The sequence below is a fragment of the Toxotes jaculatrix genome, chromosome 1 (genome assembly GCF_017976425.1).
Source record: "Toxotes jaculatrix isolate fToxJac2 chromosome 1, fToxJac2.pri, whole genome shotgun sequence".
Taxonomy (NCBI): domain Eukaryota; kingdom Metazoa; phylum Chordata; class Actinopteri; family Toxotidae; genus Toxotes; species Toxotes jaculatrix.
The window spans coordinates 18,562,979-18,585,296 of record NC_054394.1 but is presented as its reverse complement, the minus strand read 5'-3'; the positions used below and the strand labels follow the sequence as shown (position 1 = coordinate 18,585,296).

General features: G+C 40.6%; 1 protein-coding gene across 2 annotated transcripts in view; it reads left to right on the top strand.

The window, feature by feature from the left end:
* The window catches only part of sbf2 (SET binding factor 2), an 83,861-nt gene extending 64,615 nt beyond the window's left edge, over positions 1-19,246 (top strand). Inside the window, exons 24-42 of one of the 2 annotated variants that reach the window (XM_041033027.1) lie at positions 634-809; positions 966-1,099; positions 1,178-1,379; positions 1,863-2,059; positions 2,775-2,915; positions 3,491-3,574; positions 4,333-4,407; positions 5,507-5,685; positions 7,209-7,391; positions 7,828-7,929; positions 11,071-11,256; positions 12,334-12,460; positions 13,105-13,232; positions 14,983-15,207; positions 15,308-15,415; positions 15,563-15,753; positions 16,536-16,623; positions 16,709-16,840; positions 17,483-19,246. In XM_041033027.1, the coding sequence (XP_040888961.1) occupies positions 634-809; positions 966-1,099; positions 1,178-1,379; positions 1,863-2,059; positions 2,775-2,915; positions 3,491-3,574; positions 4,333-4,407; positions 5,507-5,685; positions 7,209-7,391; positions 7,828-7,929; positions 11,071-11,256; positions 12,334-12,460; positions 13,105-13,232; positions 14,983-15,207; positions 15,308-15,415; positions 15,563-15,753; positions 16,536-16,623; positions 16,709-16,840; positions 17,483-17,581 (2,757 nt within the window). In that variant the 3' untranslated portion in view covers positions 17,582-19,246. The remainder of the gene's footprint in view (positions 1-633; positions 810-965; positions 1,100-1,177; positions 1,380-1,862; positions 2,060-2,774; positions 2,916-3,490; positions 3,575-4,332; positions 4,408-5,506; positions 5,686-7,208; positions 7,392-7,827; positions 7,930-11,070; positions 11,257-12,333; positions 12,461-13,104; positions 13,233-14,982; positions 15,208-15,307; positions 15,416-15,562; positions 15,754-16,535; positions 16,624-16,708; positions 16,841-17,482) is intronic. The other variant, XM_041033036.1, reaches the window with a different exon arrangement.
* The last annotated feature ends 3,072 nt before the right edge of the window (positions 19,247-22,318 follow it).

Genomic DNA, 22,318 nt, shown 5'->3' with positions numbered 1-22,318 from the left:
TTGGGCTGCCAGACGGTTTATGCACTTCACAAATTAATAAAGAAGAAGAAACACTTAAAATTACAATTAACATCAAGTGTGGCACATCTTATAGAAACCTTTGTCTTTTGTTTCAAAACATGAGCTTGATTCTTTGAATTAAAAGAAAAAGTAATTTCCAGCCAAGCATGTGTTTTTAGTGTTTAGATTTACTGCAGTAAAATGTTTTATGGTTCATTCCTATCTTTTTACTAATGTGGATGATGAACGTGACCGTGTTCTTGGAGTGTAGGTCACTTGGCGTGTCTGGACATCTTTTGCGGACAGCTGAGTTGTGCTTCTACATTCATTGGAATCTGTGTGTGTGGGTGTGTTGTGGAAACCAAGCGTGAGCTGTTTTACCAATCTCGTGTTAGATGTGGAAGTTGCTGATCTGCACACTTTAGCAAAAGGTTGGACGTGTAAAACTGTGAGGAATCTTAACAGTGATAAACAGACAACTCATTATCATTGAGTTGTTCTCCACATTTAAAGATGGCTTCAACATATGTTTCTTGATTTGGGCAGAATTACAATCCAGTACAGATGTTAAATGTTGTGTCTGAATTGTTGCTTGTGTTGTTAAGTAATCAGTTTGACTGATGTCTCTTATAGTTGATAAAAGTGGCTTTTGATGAGGAGGTGAGCTCGGAGATGGTTGAGATCTTCAGGAAGCACCTCCAGAGGATCCGCTACCCACAGTCCATCTTCAGCTCCTTTGCATTCGCTGCAGGGCAAACAGCACCTCAGCTGATCCTTCCAAAGCAAAAAGAGAGGAACACTGGCTTCAGGTTTGTGGTGCTGTGTACATCACTGAATGTTGATTATATATGTGAATCGTGCTTCCCTCTGAAATAGTAATGTAAATATATACATGCCTCAGCAGTTTTTCTCCTCTGGAAATGTTGAAAAATAAGTCAATTATGTCTACTCTGTGCTCCTCACAGAACACTGTCCAAAACTATTGTCAAGGGAGCAAAGAGGGCCGGAAAGATCACCATGGGCCGTGGTAGCCAGAGCACACTGAAGAAGAATGACAGAGGCAGCAGAATGACCTGGCATGAAGATGATGACATTTCAAGTGAGAGAAATCATAGAGACTGAAGAAAATGATTTAAAGATGTACTTCAGCTATTTTACTTCAGCCTGTGTTTTTCAGTATCAGACGATGGTGAGCCACCGCCCAGCAGCACTCTGCGAGCGTCAGAGAAGTCCACCATGGAGCAGCTGGTGGAGCAGTCCTGTTTCCGTGACTACCAGCGCCTGGGCCTCGGCACAATCACCACCAGCTTGTCTCGCTCCAAATCAGGCGAGCAGTTCAGGATCACAGCCGTGAACAGACTCTACTCCCTCTGCCGCAGGTACGCCACCTCACAGGCTGGAATACCTGCTGCCAGTTAAGTAGCTTTAGCTGCAGCAGCATTGCTACATTAGAATCACTCCAGAAACTTGCTGATCTGTTGTGATTCCACTAATCACAGCACAGCAGTACTGAGAATATTAGTTTCCAGGATTTCTAGACCTGCCGGAAACTTTGTAAGCCACAATGTCTCTAAAGGCCAGTGGGGAGTCCTTTACCTGGCAGACAGATGTTTGACTGATCTATTGAGACAACTAGATTCAAATCCAGCCTGTTGTACAAAAACACTCTGCTGTGACGAATATGGTCTTAATCCCACTCAGATCTTGGCTGTAAATTTTGTAGGAAACCATTTATTCTGCTGCATTTCTGTGTCTTACTACAAGTGCATGACCAAATTGCTTTGCAGTAGCTTATTGAGGGTGAACATTATTTTTCTTAAAACTTGTGTGTTTGAAATCTTTGTTCTGTCTTTCTCTGTCAGTTACCCGGGGTTGCTGGTGGTCCCTCAGGCAGTACAGGACACCAGTTTACAAAAAGTGGCCCGCTGCTACAGACACAACCGTCTGCCTGTCGTGAGCTGGAAACATCCTCGCACCAAAGCCGTCCTGCTTCGCTCAGGAGGCTTCCACGGCAAAAGTGTGGTGGGATTGTTCAAGTCGCAGAACCCCTCCTCAACAGGTGTGCATACACAGCGATGTAGAGTTTTTATTATATAAACTTAGTGTGAAGCACAGCTGTTACTTTTGATCACTGGCAAACATAAATCACAAGGAGTAAATGCTGGCCAAAGTATTAATATAAAATAATAAATGGTGATGACTTTTTTTTCTCCATTCACTAGCTGGTGAAGTGAGTTTTAACCGAGCTAAGCTAATCTCTTCTTGTAATTTTCTTTGTTTATAACATTGACACATATTATCCCATATCTTGGGGGCGGCTGTGGCTCAGGAGGTAGAGCAGGTCGTCCATTAATCACAAGGTTGGTGGTTTGATCTTCGGCTCCTCCTGTACTGAAGTGTCCTTGGGCAAGATACTGAACCCCAGATTGCCCCTGATGTGCCCATGGGTGTGTGAATGTGTGTGTGTATTAGTTAAAAGTGCTGTAGGCTTAAATAAAAAGCGCTGTATAAATGTGTGTGTGTGTGTGTGTGTGTGTGAATGGGTGAATGTGACTAAGTATAAAAGTACTTGAAAAGACTGGAAAAGTGCTATATTAATGCAGTCCATTTACAATTTTTACCATGTCAGCCAGTGACACAACTTCTAACAAAAACAATACGTTTTGATGGGGTTTTTTTTCTATAAAACACTGGATCTATGGTCTGGAATTTGATTTATTTAAAGTGGTGGTCATTATTATCTGTCTAAATAAAATGTTGTCTTTTGCCTTTAGCCCCTGCCTCATCCTCAGATTCGTCCAGCAGCCTTGAACAAGAGAAGTACCTGCAAGCCATCCTCGACTCCATCCCTATCTACTTCAAAATGAACGGGAACAACACCCTGTCCAACCGCTCCCTTGTAGGCCTCTCACCAGGTACAGTCTTAACACTTAGACTCTAATACTTTTCAGATTCTGTTTTCGATTATTTAGATCAGCACCTAGTCTGCAGGGAGTCGTTAAGCAGTGCCTGTGAGGTTTAACTCTGGGCATTGGTTCTCTCAAACCAAAGCTACGTCACCTGGCTCCTGTGTTCCTACCTGACCTTGGCTCTGCCGTGGGAAAAAACTTGGTTTGTTTGGAAGGGACAAGAGGCCATGTAAAGTTCATTTCTTCTGATAAAGAGAAAAACTGCAGACTGGCACTTTTCAGACTTATTTTTGTTCACTCCGGCTCTGTATTTTCTCTGCCATCAGGCAATCATTCTCTTCCCTTTTGTGTTTGCTCTCGTCAGCGGTTATTTTTTTACCTACTTATCTTTATGTGTGTGTATATGAGACAGACAGAGAGAGAGAGAGAGACTGTGTGGGAGAAATACCGCATCTGATATTTGGTAACACTTGGAAGGAAATTTGTACAATAAAAGGTTATGTAAGAATCACAGGACAACCTGGGGTCACTGTCCACACCATCCATCTCCTCTGACACCCCCATGAATGTTTTGTCTTCAGGCAGTGAAAGGAGGACATCCAGGATACCAAAGATGGCTCCTGTCCATTTAGACATCCCATTCTCAAACAGCTTTACCAGAGGAGGTGAGTGTTTTTCTCTGTTTCCTCCTCAGCGTCATGTGTCTTCCTGCTGCCAGGTGAAATATGAAACACCAGTACTGTTATAAAATACAGATATAGAAAACAAAATTCATAATAGAAATAACTTAAATAGGATCAGAATGAGAACTAACTTAGTGATATTCAATTCAATTAGGAAAAGAAGGAAAAAAATGACTAAGAAATTTACATAAAACAAATGATGGATGTACAGGTGATATGTACGAGGTCCAGCTCAGAGATATCCAACAGCATAAGATGCAGAGAGTTGCAGAAACTCTCTCTTGCAAATTGTGGCTACTTCAGTGATACAGTAGTCAGCCTTTGTTAACATGTCTGCACCTAAGGAGAGAACAAATGACGAGCACGCTGTGGCCCAAACCCTGGTGCACCTGTTAGATTTAGATATCATATGTTTCTGGAACAGAATGTGTCACATCTGTGCCTGACATACTGGCACTTAGTAAATCTGGCCCTTTGTCCTCACACCATCCATCATAATCATGGACAAGCATATGCATGCATGCTGTGACAATCATTCTCCTGATCGTATGTGGACCAGTCCAGTCTTTGACCCTCATCTGTGTAACTCTTCATTTGCATGTCTCTTTCTGTGGTCTGAAGTGGTGAGGAGGGTAGGTGGTGATGTCCCTATGATGTTGAAATGATTTTATTTTTCTGTTTATGCCCCTCTCCCTGCCCTCACCCTTTCTCTCTACATCTTGTACAAAACAACCACCCAGTGCTTGAGTACAGAGATAAACTATTCACTCACTCAAACCAAAAACCTGCCAATAAGGGGAGAAACCACCATCAAGGTATAGTCAAACTGTCTCTTTTCCCTGCCAGTCCTCTTACAGTGCTCCTTCTCTTTCTAACACATCCTCCAAGCCTCATCCTTTTTCCTCTTGCTAACCTACAACAAGCACTCACTAACCAAGTCATGACTACACACCGTGCTGCAAACCCCTTACAGAGAAGTTGTGAGACATAGTACTAATCATCACTGACTTTGTGGGTGCTCTTCTGGGAGCTGTGGTTTTTCACAAACCAAAGCGGCTGCTCTACTGTGGCCTTTTCCATTGTTAATGTGTTGGCGCAGCAGGGCTAACTGTGGTTAGTTAAGAGCCAGGTCCAGACTGAGGAGGAAACAAAACTGTTTGTCATGGCAGACAAGTCGTGAATCACACACAGTATTGCCCTTTTGGTCACGGTCTTCAATATAAAGAAAACAGCTAGAGTGCCCTGTAAATATGACTCCAAAGCATGCATTTGAAATTTGAATTTGAGTGTGTGATGACAGGCCTGAACACGCATTATGTGTAAACAGTTACATTGTTGATCATATCTGTGAAAAGTGTTACCGACAGCTTTTGAAACTGTTCCAAATTTCACTGTAAACTTGAATTATGACCTCCAAGGACTTCAAGATAATCTCTGAATTATATGTGAGTCTTTTTTTCTCAGAGGCTCTTGTATAACTGCCCTGTTTGCAGAAGCTTACATTTGCAGCAGTTTGAAAACCATACGATTTCAACTCAAAATGGGCTGAAAGCGATTACTGTGAAAAATCATGTCCTTCCCGATAGTGATTCATGCTGTTCAGAGGGTATTGCATGCTGGTTTTCAGAGAAATGGCTTCTAAACTTGTTGACTTGCTAAAAAATTCCAACAACTTCTGCTTCTAATATCTCAACACATCCAGTTCACAGAGGCAACTGCTTTGTTGGTGGACTGAAAGAATGAAGGTGTTTACATAATCCCTGTTGTACTGCTGTGCATGTAAACGTAGTCCGTATGTCATGTGTTGTTCACCATTCAGTCTTAGTTTGTTTGACAGTGTGTGTACATCAGTGGCATTTGAACAGGCCAGCTCACGCGTGTGTGTGACTTTTGTTTGCATCTGTGTGTTTGCAGGCATGTGGGCCAGCCTGCGCTCCAGCAGCAGACTCAGCCAGCACCCACTGACAGCAGACGTGGGCGCCAGACTGGCAGGGAAGGATCTGGCGCCCCCTGCAGGGAGCAGCAGTCTGCAGGCTCAGCTCCACAAACAGCAAGCTGCCCTCTACATCTTCGGAGAGAAGTCGCATCTAAGGGTGAGAATGAAAAGAAAGCTGCTCTCTGGTGGCTAAGAGGACATTTTGTCATGAATTGTTGTAGTATATTGCAATTCTGTCTTAAGGGGACATCTGCACTATTTCAATCCAATACAAGTGTTCTGCTATAAAGTAAACTTTTATGATGATGAAATTTTTCATAACAATGTTTTTTTGTGATGGTTTTGTACTGGCTCATGTATGTGGAGGGGGAAGAACACCTCTCAATAGAGTGCAGTCCAGTACAGCACCACCTTTAACTGTGCCCTCAGTAATAAGCATATAATTGAATTTACACCTTTCCAACAGTGTCAACAAAAGCAGGACGTAAAGTAAAGGTGGAATCCGTGCCAGAGCTGTTGTACTGAATTGTGCACAGGTGTACCTGTGGTGTGTTCCATGGTGTTGGTAGGACAGTCGTTACACATTAATTGTTCTTTGCACCGTATCTACAGTAAACCTAGTCATTCAAACATTGATCAAAAAACACACTGTTTTTCTCTTGTCCCAGACTGTCTTACATTTTTCTGATGGCATGTCCAAAGTCCTTAATGTGTCTTTAAAACCCAGTCCTCTCCATTCAATCTTTGGTGCCAAGGCCGATGTGTTGGCTTTTTCGCTCGGCCTTCTCACTTGTAGAAGATTGTGATTGCATTGGTAGACCTCCTTATTGTCAAGATAAAATTGTTTTGATTTTGTCTGTTACAGTTATTTATCTATTTATATCTATAATATCTAAAAATATATGTGTTTTGGTCACCTGCAGTTGTTTTTAAATGTGCTCTATAAATGAACGATTGTGTAACGATTACACAGCGTAAGTGATTAAAGGCTTGTAAATAAGTGACTGAAGTGAGAAAATAATTAATAAAGCGAAGGTGAAAAATGTCCCAAATTACAAAACAGAGTGACTTTTCCTCCACTTCAGATTTTTTAGTTTGTGATGTTTTCAGGTTGTCTATCCGTCCGTCCGTCTGTCTGTCCCCTTCTCATGAGCACAGTATCTCAGGAATGCCTTGAGGGAACATCCACTCGCACACATGGATGAACTGAGTAGAACTTGGTGGTCACACCTTAAAGGTCAAAGGTCACTGGGGCCTCACAAAATATATTTTTTGGCTACATAGGCTAATTATGACAAAATTCGTCGACATTTTGTTTTCCAAAGGTCAAAGGTCAACTTAACCAAGACTTCATTATGTTCTACAAACACATTTTCTGGCCATTACTCAGTGTAATTAGTCTTCACATCACTCATACATTATATGTGTCCAGACATGGATTTAAACTACAACCTGGCTGTTTGACAGGGGCATACCTTCATATGTGTAAATGAGTTGGACAAAATATTTGAGACACTTTTCAAACGTACCATAGTAATACTACTCTAATACAAACTCAACTTTTTAAATGATGTATTTGTCTTTGGGTTTGCTGTATTGCATTGCATAACATCATACACGTTTGTATTTTTCACTCAGGGTCATGTTATTTCGCTCACTGCTGGCTCTCTGTTTTGACAGGGCCTCAGAGTGGACTCCTCTCTAAACTGTGAACTGGTGCCAGTGGAGTTTGCAGACACGCGGCAGGTGAAAGCTGCGTTTAAAAAGCTGCTGAGGGCCTGCGCTCCCAGCACCACTTCTTCCGACTCGGAGGCTCGGCAGAGCTTCCTGAAAGCCTTGGAGGACTCTGAATGGATCCTGCAGGTGACAAAAACACACAAACAAAGGTTGTTTTTCCACTTGTACAGCAATGCAGTGACTCAGAGTCAGTTTTTAAAACGTGTGTGAGAACAACCCAGCGCTCCACTCTTCCTGCTCATCCTGTGTATCAGATTCACATAATGAATAAATCCACTCTGAAGCCAGTTTCCCAAGGGAAACGGATTCTCAACGATGGGATACAGCAGGGTTCTTATCATGCTGGTTATCTGATTGACCCTCAGCCTCTGTACTTACATTGAACATATCATACACTGTTGAAAAATACTATCTGTGGGAAACCCTTCATAGGCAACAAGCAGTACTCTGCAAGTAATTTACCAGTAGACCAAACATAGTACTGGATGCACAGAGAGGATTAATTGTGTGTGTGTCTATGTGTGTATATGTGTTCTCATGCACATATGCTGATCTCCCACAGATTCACAAGATCCTGCAGCTGGCACTGTTTCTGGTGGAGCTTCTGGACAGCGGCTCATCTGTTCTACTCAGCCTGGAGGATGGCTGGGACATAACTACACAAGTGAGAAAATGCACAAATACCTTTATGAGTAAACGCACAAGTAAGAAGGACAGATGTGAATCAGAGGTTGAGCCCAAAATCTAAAGGAAAAACAGGAAGAGGTTTAACATGGTGCAGAGTTTTGTCTTTAGCTACATTTCAAGCTGTTTTTCTGTAGATTATATACAGAAAAACTCACAAGCACCATCTTTAGTGGGCAGTAGAAATCCTCTTGAATTGATTGAAAATAAGTGTAGTTGATGGAACATGCACCGATCCACATTGTATTTTGCCAAAGCTTCAAAAATAACCTTGAAACATTTTAATGAAAGCTTAACTTGCCAAAGGCTACAAACTGTAATTGTAAAACGTGACTAGAAAATTCACTTGTTGATGAATTCACTTGAGGATGAATTACTGACAGAAAATAGTTGACTATTCATAAAACCCCTGTTTACATTTTGAGTAACTTTGAACAATTTGAACAATTTATTTATTTATTGTTAAATACTGTTTTTCATGTTAACAAAAACACCAGTGGAGCGGGGTAACAATCAAGCCAACAAATACAAAAAGCCCAGCAAAGATGAAAAGAAACAAACAAATTAATTAATGAAGAAAAACAAAAAGATGTTAAGAGGATCCAGATGCAGCCGCTTAATAGTTCTCTCTTGTCATTTGTTGAGAGTAAAAGCAGAAACAAGTCACTTGTAATAGTGTAATTTTTCGATATTGACAACAGAGTTTATTAGAAATTCTCCATGGACACCAGTGGCATCCATTCAGACTGCACTTCTGAATGAGCCATGTGTGAGTCACAAATCTGGCACAGTCTGCTACACCTGCTTTTCGTGCTCATCTCCTAATCAGTTCTGTCGCCGTTGACACCATTATGCACAGATAGATAAGTAAAATGTCCTGAAAAGTCTTGAAGCCATGTGTCACTGATTTGTGCTGATTTCAATCATGAACGTTCATGGTTCTGATTTTAAGGCATGTAAACAAAAATCTGGTTCGATCCTGATCAATTTTCAGTATCTGTTTGCTGCTGCACTCAGCAATTTATCGCATGTTTGCTCTCTGAGCTCATATTTTCCATGTTGACCTGTTAAAGCGCACATGTTTGTGTTGCAAGCGCGTGTCCTGCAAATGTGTTTACGGGGTTGGTAAAGCCCAGGGCTGCTGTTTAAGAGCGCATTTTGTGGATCCCTTATGCCAGGCACGTGTTCGGCCCCGAGCATCTCTCTCCATGGGCCACCGTCTCCATCACACCACGTCCCGATCGACCCGCACAGGCAAATGGGCTCCATATGGTCTGGCTCTCCTGCCTCTGTCCACGGACCATAGACACCCAGCAGACAGGATGCAGAACTGTCCCCATTTTCTGTTTCTCCTTCACATCCTCTGGCCAACCCTCTTGCCTCTCTCTCTCATATCCACTCTGCTCTCTCATGCCTTACTTTTTTCTCAAATCCGCTCCTCAGTTTGCTGAAGTCTCACAATAATCTGAGGGGCTTATTTCAGTGCCGGGGCGCAGGGGGGCTTTCTCTACCACTCAGGGCTGGATGTTCTTGTAAACCCCATGGGGAAGCCATGAACTGTTTTTCCCGCTCATTCCACACGCGTCAGGGCTCATTAGTTGTGTTGGAGGAGACACGGGCAGGGAAGCAGGCCAAGCATATTGCATGTGTAGACAAGTGATTCTCAACTGGTGTTTTGTGGAGTGAGCTCAAGTGTGCCTGAAAACTTTGCTACAGTGTTATATAAATGTTATTGATAGCAGATGATCTTAAACATTGTTAAACATTGTGTTATCAAAAGACACAAACACAAAAAAACTGTAGCCTTGTAGTGGAACAGCTGCCACTTACCTTGTCCTTATTGTGGTTAAATACTTAAACAGCTTAATCTTCAAAATATGAGGGTTTTTTCGACTCTGTATATTTAACATAATAAACATCAGTCATATTCAATCAGAGACAATAGGTGTTGTTGATGGGTTTGAATACTTCCCAACCACAGATACAGTTTTAAGAAGCACTGAATTTAGTTTCCTCAATAAAAGGCCTTACAGGGTATTAAGAAGTCTTATATCTTTTCTTTTGCTGCCTTAGTACATAGTGTCGGTTATATTTTTACCTTTGTGTGTGTTTGTACACAGTCCAGAGACATGCACTTTGTGTAAACTAAAGGTGAGATTGTTGTGACAGTGGGCTGAGCTGCACGAGGATATTCAGTCCTTCTTTTGTGGAGGTCCTGTTAGCACCATCAGACATGTAGCAAACACTGTCAATACTGCTCACCACAGTAGTTTGGACGACCGTCGAGTGTTGAGTTATTTTTTAAATTGGTTACTCCGTCCATTTTTTGTCACTTATTCAGGTCCAGAATCCATAAATTTGATTTATGGATATATCACCTCATATTGTTATTTCCTGCAAAACAGTATACTGAAAAAAGTGACGAATCGTAGATATATAAGATGATAAAGAATAATTACTATATTTTTATTATTTGAAATTTGAAACCCTTAAATACCATCATCAGTGTCTGTTACAAAGATCCCATCTCCAAGATTCTTATCAGTGTTTCACTTTCATTGTCAACACAGAATGTACAGTATGCACTTTCTTCTTTAATAATTCAGTTTTATTGGGTTTTCAAATCTTGCAAATACAACATAACATAAGGTAAAATGCTGTCATGGGTCACCTAGTCATTAATATCCACATTCCAGTATTTCCACATTGAAACAGTTAGTTGTTGTTCTTATGTTAATTATGCTAATTTCCTCCATTGCATTGTCAAAACTATTTCCTGTAACTGTCTAAACGCAGGTAAACTTTTCCATCAGATATATTTCCTGAACAATATCAAGCCAGTGCTCTTTTCCTGTAGGAACAGCATGTGTTTTAATATAAATTAAATTTTAATAGTGTATGCTGGAATTTTGTTGTTTTGCCAAAGCACTTAAAGCAAACACACACCACAATCCTGGAGAAACATACAGAACAAAACGGTCTTTTCCTTGTTAATGGGTGATGTTAATACTGCAGATAAGTGGCCTGTTTTTGACCCGGATTGAGTGGTGTGGGAAAACTGTGTGAAATCTCATTTTCTCTTTCTTTTGGTTTCTCTCACCTTATCTCTTTCCCTCTGCAGGTGGTGTCTTTGGTGCAGCTGCTGAGCGATCCTTTCTACCGGACTCTGGAGGGATTTCAGGTGCTGCTGGAAAAAGAGTGGCTGTCCTTCGGCCACAAATTCAGCCAGCGGAGCAACCTGAGTCCCAGCAGCCAGGGCAGCGGCTTTACACCCATATTCCTGCAGTTCCTGGACTGTGTGCACCAGGTGAGGTTCACCCCCTCCACCTCCACCTCCACCGATCCACACTACCACAGGTGCTCTGTACAGTCAAGTATCTCTGCCCCAGCTACGTGACTCCTCTCTGCTTTCCCTCTGCAACTGATCATTCATATCATCTTCATGAGCTCATCACATTCCTCAAAAGCAAACAGGCGTGAGGGTGAGGAAGGTGAGAAACTCAGCTGTCGTTATCTTTACATTTGGTTTAGTTTTGCACTTCCACCCACTGGATATGTAATTTTGACAGAGTGTTGCAGCAGAGAGTGTGCAGGGAAGCTGCTGCCCAGATGGTCCGTGAACCCAGTGATCAGCGTTGAGCTGTCTGCGCTCATGTGTTTCAGCATCCCTTCACAATTCAGTGCGTGTTTAGAGCTGCATGTGGAAAATTGAAGTTTTGGGGATTGAGAGTCTCATGGAAGGCTTGGGTGTGCTTCAGGATTTCACTGGGTGGGGTGGGGGGTTAAGAATGAAGCTCATACAGCTGAGTTCCAGAGAACTGTGTCCGCTTTTAAATGCTAACTTTAGAGGATGTCGTGAGGATTTTTTGTGTGTGTGTGTGTCTCCTGGGGTCGTACAGACCCACTCCCATACACTTACATCAACACATAGTTTCTGCATTTGTCTTTTGAAACTGTAGGCTTGGCAGCTAAGACAGTTTGGCGGGGGTCCTGGGGTCTGGAGAGCTATAAACAGTGGGGAGAGGGGATTCGGACAAGAGCTGAAAATAGAAGTGCCTCATCTCCAAAACAGCTGTTGTTTTTGCCAATAGACCCAGGTGGCCTCAAATATTCAACACTTCTCTCTCGTTGGCCACCACACACCACTGGATGGGAACAATGCAGTCCTGCTGGCTCAGTCTGGATTGTGTCTGGCGGTGATGATATCACCAACCTCTGCCCCCACAAGGACAAGAAAGGTTCCTTCCTGTTTCTAATTGGTCATTTTTGCTCTGAAGGGAAATGAAGCCACAACACAAGGACACGGCCCAGCTGTCACACATACACAACTGACCTTCTGTCTCTGACTCCAGCTATCCTTATCCATCTTTTCATGTCTTTGCAGATTTTGGAGCAACATCCTCTGGAGTTTGAGTTTAATCAGTATTATCTGAAGTTCCTGGCCTATCATCACATCTCTAACCGCTTCAAGAACTTCCTGTTGGACTCAGACTATGAGCGTTTGGAACATGGTCAGTGTCCTTTGCAATTTAAACCAGGGGGGATTTTTTTTTAAATTATTATTATCTCTTATTTTGTGGAAATCCTGCAATACTTCTTCTTTAAATGAGATCTCCCTTTTTTTTAAAATGCCCTTTTAAGGAACAAATTCCTCCACAGCTGAATTTACTCTGTCTGTTGCTCTGTGACTAGATTTTAAATTCACCTGAAATGTGCAGCTAAATCACCCCAGAAACCAACCAAGAACATATCTGGTGTAATACATAGTCACAAACTAATTCATGTTTAAAGAGTGAAAATGAATTTGAATATACTTTCTTACTTATACCTGGACAGATAATTGATAAGTGATGCTGAGTTTGCTAAGCAGAGCAAAAAGAAAAGATGTGTGGTAATTAAGAGGTGAGATGTTGTGGGTTATAGTGTGTCTGTGCTCTAAGATTCATTCTGTGTTGATGTATTGTGAAATGAGTTTAGTTCTCCAGTGATGAACCCTCGTAGCGAGCCAAAACTTTCTCTTATATCCCGTAATTTAACACACAAACCCTTTTGTTGAATTACAACTTTTTTGACTGGAGTGTTGCATCAGCTCAAACTGTCTTGAGAGATTAGCTGGCCTGTGCGCTCAACAGCTTCTCCTATGTGTTTTTCACAGGCTTGTTATTTGAGGACAAAGGTGATAAGCAGGCCCGGAGAGGGATCTGCATCTGGGAGTGCATCAACAGGATGCACAAGAGGAGTCCCATCTTCTTCAACTATCTGTACAACCCCTCAGAGAGCGAAGTGAGTGTTTCTGGCCGCCTGTCTGTCCTTCATGTAGCAGATTGGCTACAACTGAGTCATGCAGCTCCCACACTGAGGAGCAGCAGTGTGGGTCAACTATTCACTGCCTGCTCACTTCTCTTGTGCAGTCATACTCAGTATTCTACAAATCTAATCCAGTCAAATCTTTACAGGCCATGATAACTGATGACCGCTAACTAAAGACAGCAACAGGTTGCTTCAGAGCTCAAAACACTAACTCAGTGTCTAAAATTGATGTGACACAATCAGATCATTTGATCTTGTACCACCAAAGGAAGCAGTGTCATCTGTTGGTCTGTGTGGACCGCAATAAGACACAGTCCAGCTGATTTCTACTGAGACTAGAGACTCAAGGAGGAATTCTCTGACCAAGCTAAAGGCAAGTGGGAATCTGATCTGGGCACGATAATAGAACCAGAGGCCTGGAATGCCTTATGCAACTGGCCTTCTAGTGTCCTAGCATCTAATTCAGCCTGAAAGAGGCAATTTAAGATTTTACACAGGTTTTATATTATGCCTGAAGTCAGGCGCAGAGTGAATCCAGATCTGTCTGATCTTTGTACCAAATGTCAAGTCTGCTGTTGCTTCATTGTGTAGTTGCCCTCATATCCGGTGGTATTGGATTCCAGTTGTTCAACAGCTTAATAACATTTTTAAGCGCTCGCTACATCTCGTGCGAGGACTTGCCTGCTGGGACTAAAAGATGAGTTACCTGCTGATTTTTGTAACAAAGACCTTTTCGCATACTCTGCTTCACTCTGCTCAGAAATGTATCCCAGTCATGTGGATCACTGATAAAACTCCTGCTCTAAAGCAGTGGCTGTGTTCTGTTACACGTATCATCCCTTTTGAAGCGTTCTACACTGCCTCTAAGTATAAACCCTTTTTTATTCCAAAGGATCAGGGAACCCTTCTCTCAAAACCCGAGAACCACTAAATCTCAAAGGTTGAAGTCGGGACTGATAAAACTGGCCTGGAAATAGGATGTGAAATTATACCTGAGTGTGATACTGAAGTGCAAAAGTGCATCAGGCTTTCCAGGTGAAAGGATGACAGTTCACTACAGATTCCCTGAACTCCTTTTTTTTTTTTTTGTTTATTGTTTTTTATGTTTGTTTCTGCTCATTTTGTTTGGTTGTCTGCATTTTGTGTTGGTGTACCGTGTCTTATGCATTGTCTTTTTTTTCTGTTTTGCAAGAACAAGAGTTTCAGAAAAATATGTTGGGGGAAAAAACACGTGGACACTAGTGCTTAAAGGTCGAGCAGCTTTTAGACAGTGAACTAAATAGACAAGAGAATTTTTTTTACCCTTTGTCAAACAAAATAATTTGTAATTAGTACATCGCTGTTATTCAGTGGTGGAATGTGAATCGTTGGCCAAAGTGGAGTTGAAGATATACAATATCAAACTCAGGAGATAAAGTTCAGTCTCTGGAGTTTTGTCTTGAACGTATGATTGCAATCATTTTGTTTTGTGATGATTTTGGAGTGACTCTGTGTTCTTGCGCTCTTACTGATTTAAGTCTTGTTTTGAAGAACGAGTAGATCCTCGATGTTGATGATACCTCGTGTTTCCTGTTAAATTTCAGCTGTGTGTAAATCAGTGAGAGGAACTTGTACCTTTCACACAGTTTGGCCATTACATGATATTTTACCTTTTCCCACAATGCTTTGCACAACGGACATGACGGGACTACACCAGATTCTCACTGAAACCTTTTTGTTGCAGATGATTCTGAAGCCTTCAATCAGCATCCCCAGCCTGAATAAATGGGACTTCTTCACAGATGAGACTCTGTCCACGGGGCCGTGTCACGACTGGCGGATGATGGCTGTGAGGCTGGAGAGCCCGGAGGAGGCGGACACCATCTCCAACAGTAAGAGGAGGATCGTTTGGCCGTGTTACAGCAGCGTGAGCCGCGCCCAGCCCGACGCTATCACCAAACTCCTCGCTGTAAGAGTCTGCTACCAAAACTTTGATCTTAAGTTTCTGTTCCTGTTTTCTTCTTATATCACATGACATATTTATCGTCTGATTTTTACTTGTCCTGTAGGACATCGAGAAACTGGAGGGTGAGCTGAACCAGACCCCTGAGAAATGGCAGACAACTCTGGAGAGAGTCAGAATCAGCATTCAGGAAGACCTCAAGCAAGAAGGAAATGTGCGTGTTAGAAGAATAAAGATTATGTTACATAAATAAAAAAAAAACCCACCAGGATTACTTCAAATCTAAGCTGTGCAGTTGTGTAAAACTGTTCTTGTGTGTGTTTTTCCCCATTCATGCTTTTTCGCCCTTGTGTATTTCCAGCTAAGCAAACAGTCAATGTCCATCTCAGGCTTCATTCCCACGTCCAGCCTGCAGGCCTTCCAGCGGCGCTCCATGCTGCACCTGCCAGATAGCGCGCTGGGCGAGGATCGCAGCACTGCCACAGCCAACGGCATCAACCGCCGCGCTGCAACACTTTACAACCAGTTCACCCCCAAGAGCGAGGAGAACAGGTGGGTCGTGAACTTCCTGAGACCCGAAACAAAATATGAAGTCCACATTTGACTCACTTACAAACTGCTGCTGAGGGGCCAGTGCAGTTTTGGAAGATGAGTCAGTGCTGTGGTATGCTGTGTGTCATGTTTGTGAGGATTGTCTGTACTCTGTTAAACTCTGGGTGTGTAATTTTACAATTACTGTGAGGTTAAAGTACAGTCTCTTGGCTCAAATATCTGGATATTTTCCTCCGAGTTGGACAAACGGTTATTAAAATCTACTTTATGTAAATTTTTTTTTTCTCCTATGTGCTGATCACATTTATCGTTCCAAATCACGTTTTAACTGATGAAGTGGTTGAATCAGAAATGAGTTGTATCTGTGCGATAAATCATTGACGCATCATATGAACTTAAATTATTATTGAAAATTTATTGAGACAGAAACATAAAGCTGGACATAAGGAAAAGCTTTGAGAAAGTAGAAACATGAGAGTTGAAGCCTCCAGAAGAGACCCCTCTGGTCTTTACTCCTCTCACAGAGCAACACAACTACCCACTTTTGGCCTCTTTACACGAGAACACAATGTACAAGTTGAACATATGGAGAAACATGCCACTTAGTCTTTGTGTCGCCCAGTTTGTCTCTCTGTCCTCTGTGCAACAAATGCTGGGAGAGGCTCCACATAGAAAGAAAAACAGCAACAAAAAAAATTGGAATCATTTTATTAGTAATACTGTTCAAGCTGACTGCAGTTTAACACACATCATTTGTTAATCAGAAGATTGTCATTTTCCAGGTCTTACGAGGGGATCCTGTATAAACGTGGAGCTCTGCTGAAAGGCTGGAAACCTCGCTGGTTTGTATTGGACATTACCAAACACCAGGTGAGCATTCTGCACTACACACAAAAACCATTAAAGGATCACCCCAAGTGACGGGCCTCAGGTTAACGTCTTCATGTCTTCGCAGCTGAGGTACTACGACACCGGCGAGGACACCAACTGCAGAGGCCACATCGATCTGGCAGAGGTGGAGTCTGTGATGATCGCTGCGCCAACTATAGGAGCTCCCAAACACATCAGTGAAAAGGCTTTCTTTGACGTGAGTACACAGCTCATTTATAATCCCTGTGGAAACAGACACCCTGTGGCTGTGCTGTACTTCTTAAAAGTAGTTAACACAGGATGCTGTTTAATCTTTGTATGTTAGAAAACTAGCTGCTCTGGCAAAAATAGACACAATGCATAAAGATGATGTGCATCCACCCGATTCCTGCTCATTTTCAGTTTGGTCATTAAAAAAAAACAATTGGTGGACATTGGAAAAGAAAGAAAAGAAAGTTATTATCAAAAATTAAAATGTAATTATTACAGAAAAGGTTTAATGCCTGGCTGAGGTGGAAAAGTTCATTTATCATTGAAAACAAAAGGCGACAAACAGGTCCAGCAAATGAATCGTGACGTACATGAACATGACTTAAAGGTCCACTGAAAAGCCGACAGACTAAAACACCAAATTATTTTCAGAACAGCAGTGGATGGAAATGCTTATTAATTCACATTTTCTTTTGCTGATTTTCTGGAAATTTGTTTAAAATTTGTGCTACATTTGGACAAAGACTTGTGAGCCTGGTGTTTGTTCCTTTCAGTCCGTGTCGAGAACAGTGAAGCCCTTTCTGTTGTATGTTGCCCGTTCAACACTTTTCTGTCCCTTGGACCCGTTGTTATCTGATACCTCTTGTAGTTGAAGACCAGCAAGCGAGTCTACAACTTCTGCGCTTCAGACGCCCCCAGCGCTCAGGTGTGGATGGACAAGATCCAGAACTGCATCTCTGACGCCTGAAGGCTGAAGTCGTACCTTGAACACTAGAGGCGGCATCAGGTGGCTGAGAGCAGAGACGTGACAAGCTTTCAGAGCTCTTTAAATTTGGGGACCGCAGTGAACAAAGTGCCTGGTAGTGGATGACGAGCTCCGTCCATCCACCTCTGCCTGTTACACAGCAGCTGGTCAGGCTGTGGTCACTCTGCTTCGGTCGAACAAGTTCATCTCTGCTGTCAGCTCCCTCCTCTGTGCCTCCGGCAAGGCTGAAGTGACGATAAGCTGACGTTTCATGGGACTGCACTACAGAGGAAATGTTATCCTACTTAAGCTGTAAATACTGTAGATCAAAGCAATATCACTGGCCATTCAAACTGTGGGTTCAATTTTTTTTCTTTAAAAATATAGAAAATAACCTATAAAAGAATTTCTATCAGCTATTTTACTACGAGGAAAGGTTATTGCTGCTTAAAGAAACGTGTGAACCACCAAAAACTCAGAGATTTTAATGCACAACATTAAAAAGCAATTTGTTTGCACTTAGCTCTAAAGTATGCACTCCTTATTAAATATAGACTTTCTAACAGATGCAGACAGCGAGGCTCAAGGCATTACTTTACAGTGTACATACAACGTTTCCTCATGACAGACAAAATAAGAAGAATTTGCACAGTGAGCTCAAAGGAGTTACCTGACATTTTTCTATTTAAATAAGTGGCGTTCTCTCTATTTTTGTTGAATGTTTGTTGACTTCTTGGTAACACGTTTGTCTCATATAATGTAAATTATTATTTTTTATTAAAAGTGCAACTATGTAAGTGTCGTGGCTACATGTTTTTTTTCTGTAAATACATGTGTGACATTTCATTTTATATACTGTATGTACTGCGCATAAGTATACTTTTCTAACCATATTTCTAATGTGATTTTTTTTTCTCTTTGTGTTGTTACTGGTGCAAAAAAACCTGAGTGGCCTGTTCCCTGTTTGTGATGAAACATTGTTCTTAAAATGAAATGGAGACTTTTTTTGTTTTTCAGATTGTTCAGACAGGCTCTGTGTCTTAAGGGCTTTTAAAGAAGTAAATGAATATATCGTGTAGGACCTTGTGGTTTTTAGAGCTCCTCGTCTCTTCTGTTCTGTTTGTGCAACCTATACAGTTTCGTTAAAAAAGAAAAAAAAAACCAAATGAAACTCTTCAAAGATGTCAGAAGCTTTTTTCATTACTGTATCTTTGTATCATGTTTTGTGGTGATACTAATTTTTTGGAAATAAATCAAACATACTTGAAACCACTTGCTGGCTGTGTTATTGTTCTACTGAGTGAACATCACAGGGTGACAGAAGAAAAAAAGGAATATATATATAAAATATTCAGAGCTGACACTATTTTGATGGCAAATTAATAATTTCAGACAATTTGCTATTTTTCTGCTGCATTTCTGGTTTTCATTCAGAACCATATGGTAGAAAAACCTGTTACTAGAAACTTGAAACAAGCTGGACACAAAATCTAATTCACATCTTCTTGTAACTCACCATCCAGTGGTAAGAAAAAGTAAGTTTGGATTTATGTATAAACTGTCTCTCAAAGATATTCTACTGTCTAGTAGAATTACAGAAGTATTTCTGTGGATACTCTCCTCAGAAGTGGGCTAGAAGGGGACCAAATCTCCTGCAGGGTCTGGGGAGGAACATTTACTGTCATTGTAAAATATTTTAAAATTCACTAACACATGGGATAACACTTTATTTATTTATTTATACAATCAAGTCCAACAGTGTATTGTATTGTATTGTATTGTATTGTATTGTATTGTATTGTATTGTATTACATTGCCCTGTTTCTTGTTACTTTTTTACTTTTTCCTGTTTCATTGTGATGGCAAAAATTAGGGATTGATAAAGTATAACCATAATCATGTGAGCAGAGATCTATGCATTGTTAGATGAAGACAGGTCCAGATGTTGTGGCTGAGTTTAAGCAAACTGTCTTCATTTAAAGGTCAATTTCAGCTTCAGTGACAGACTGCTCCACCCTCGGTGTGTGAAGGAGAGATTTAGAAGATCTTTCCTTCCTTCCTGCAACTATCAGTGTAATATCAATGTGCAATAACTCAATTATTAGTGTGCAATATTTATTGTGTACTATAGTCACTCAACAATCTCCATCTCATATTTATTTATTTATATTTTATTTTTTACAGCAGCTTTTTTTTATTTTCTTATTTTCTTAGTTTAGTCTCTTGGTTATTCTGTTGGAATAGTGCTTATTTAATCTTGTTCTGGCCATTCTGAACATTCATGTTCCTCCCAGGATGAATCATAATAAATTTGTTGATCCTCTGCCTTTTCCTCTAGAGTCGTCATCAGGTTAAAATTTTAAGTTTCTCCAAAACAGCAACCAAAAACTAATCCTGCTCCTGCTCCACATCAGCCTGTTATCACTGTTACTGTGCTCACAGTCCAGTCTCACTGAGCCGCAAACAGGCCCGCAGACGTTTGCTATGTTGGTCACAGGATACAGGAAGAAAACATTTGTAATTGCCACTTTTTTCTGGGCTCTTATGAACACCTATCGTCTTTAATAAAGATTTTTTCTCAATGAAAGGTAATCAGACACCAACAACAGGCCTTGGAGAGGATGATGATGGGTGTCTCACTTGCCAACAATGAATATCAGACTGCTCCAGAGCCCCGGCTCAGGATCTGTGGCGCCTGGTTGGCGGCTCTGCACAGGGCTCCTGTGGTTGTCGGGAGGTTTGTCTCCGAGAGGAAGCTGAAGGTCAGAAGAAGAGCAGAGGGGGCTTCTCTGGGGGGGAGGTGGTGGGGATGTTTGTCCCTCGGTACAATCTCCCAACCAGGGGTGGGCTGGGGTTGAAATTCAGCCTGGGAGCTTGGTTTGGAGAGGCATTTTATCTGATCGCATGACGGACGTGAGTGGAACTGTGATTTTAAAATGAATACTTTATTTGCAATATAAAAACAATCTAATGATATACATGATATACAGTCAGTAGAGTTTACGTAGGTAAGTAAGTAAGCTACATATGCTCACACATACATATGCACACACATACTATGTATAGTCAAACACTGTTTATTTAAAAATGAAAAAGACCGGCAAAACTGTTCAATTTCTGCTTTATTTGGTAGCATGAAAACATGTAAAAGAAAATGCTTTGTGTGTTCCTTGCATGTGGTTTTGGTCAAATAAAAGCAGTGTGTGTGTGTGTGTGTGTGTGTGTGTGTGTGTGTGTCTGTGGCTTCTTTCTGAAATTTACCCTGCTTGACGTACGGCCGTAAGGCGTCAAAAAATGCCAAAAAAGTCATATTTTTGTAAGACCTCAAAATGTCATAAAAAATGTCATACAGTTGTAAGGCATCAAAAAATGCCAAAAAAAAGTCATATTTTTGTTAAACCTCAAAATATCATAAAAAATGTCATACGGTCGTAAGGCGTCAAAAAATGCCAAAAAAAGTCAAAAAATTTTTTAAACTCAAAATGTCATAAAAAACGTCATAGGCGTAAGGCGTCAAAATCGGCCAAAAAACGTCAAAATTTTCTTTGACCTCAAAATGTCATAAAAAACGTCATAGTATAGTAAGGCGTCAAAAAATGCCAAAAAAAGTCAAACATCTTTTTTAAACTCAAAATGTCATAAAAAACGTCATAGTATAGTAAGGCGTCAAAAAATGCCAAAAAAAGTCAAAAATTTTTTTGACCTCAAAATGTCATAAAAAACATCATAATATAGCAAGGCGTCAAAATCGGCAAAAAAAAGTCAAAATTTTTTTTGACCTCAAAATGTCATAAAAAACGTCATAGTATAGTAAGGCGTCAAAATCAGACAAAAAACGTCAAAATTTTCTTTGACCTCAAAATGTCATAAAAAACTTAATAGTATAGTAAGGCGTCAAAAAATGCCAAAAAAAGTCAAAAAATTTTTTGACCTCAAAATGTCATAAAAAAACGTCATAGTATAGTAAGGCGTCAAAATCGGCCAAAAAAAGTCAAAAACATTTTTTACCTCAAAATGTCATAAAACTCGTCATAGTATAGTAAGGCGTCAAAATCGGCCACAAAAAGTCAAAATATTTTTTTAACTCAAAATGTCATAAAAAACGTCATAGTATAGTAAGGCGTCAAAATCGGACAAAAAAAGTCAAAATTTTTTTTTACCTCAAAATGTCATAAAAAACATCATAGTATAGTAAGGCATCAAAAAATGCCAAAAAAAGTCAAAAAAAATTTTGACCTCAAAATTTCATAAAAAACGTCATAGTATAGTAAGGCGTCAAAAAATGCCAAAAAAAGTCAACATTTTTCTTGACCTCAAAATGTCATAAAAAACGTCATAGTATAGTAAGGCGTCAAAATCGGACAAAAAAAGTCAACATTTTTTTTGACCTCAAAATGTCATTAAAAAACGTCATAGTATAGTAAGGCGTCAAAATCGGACAAAAAAAGTCAAATTTTTTTTTTGACCTCAAAATGTCATAAAAAAAAAGTCATAGTATAGTAAGGCGTCAAAATCAGACAGAAAACGTCAAAATTTTCTTTGACCTCAAAATGTCATAAAAAACGTAATAGTATAGTAAGGCGTCAAAAAATGCCAAAAAAAGTCAAAAAATTTTTTGACCTCAAAATGTCATAAAAAAACGTCATAGTATAGTAAGGCGTCAAAATCGGCCAAAAAAAGTCAAAAAAATTTTTTACCTCAAAATGTCATAAAAATCGTCATAGTATAGTAAGGCGTCAA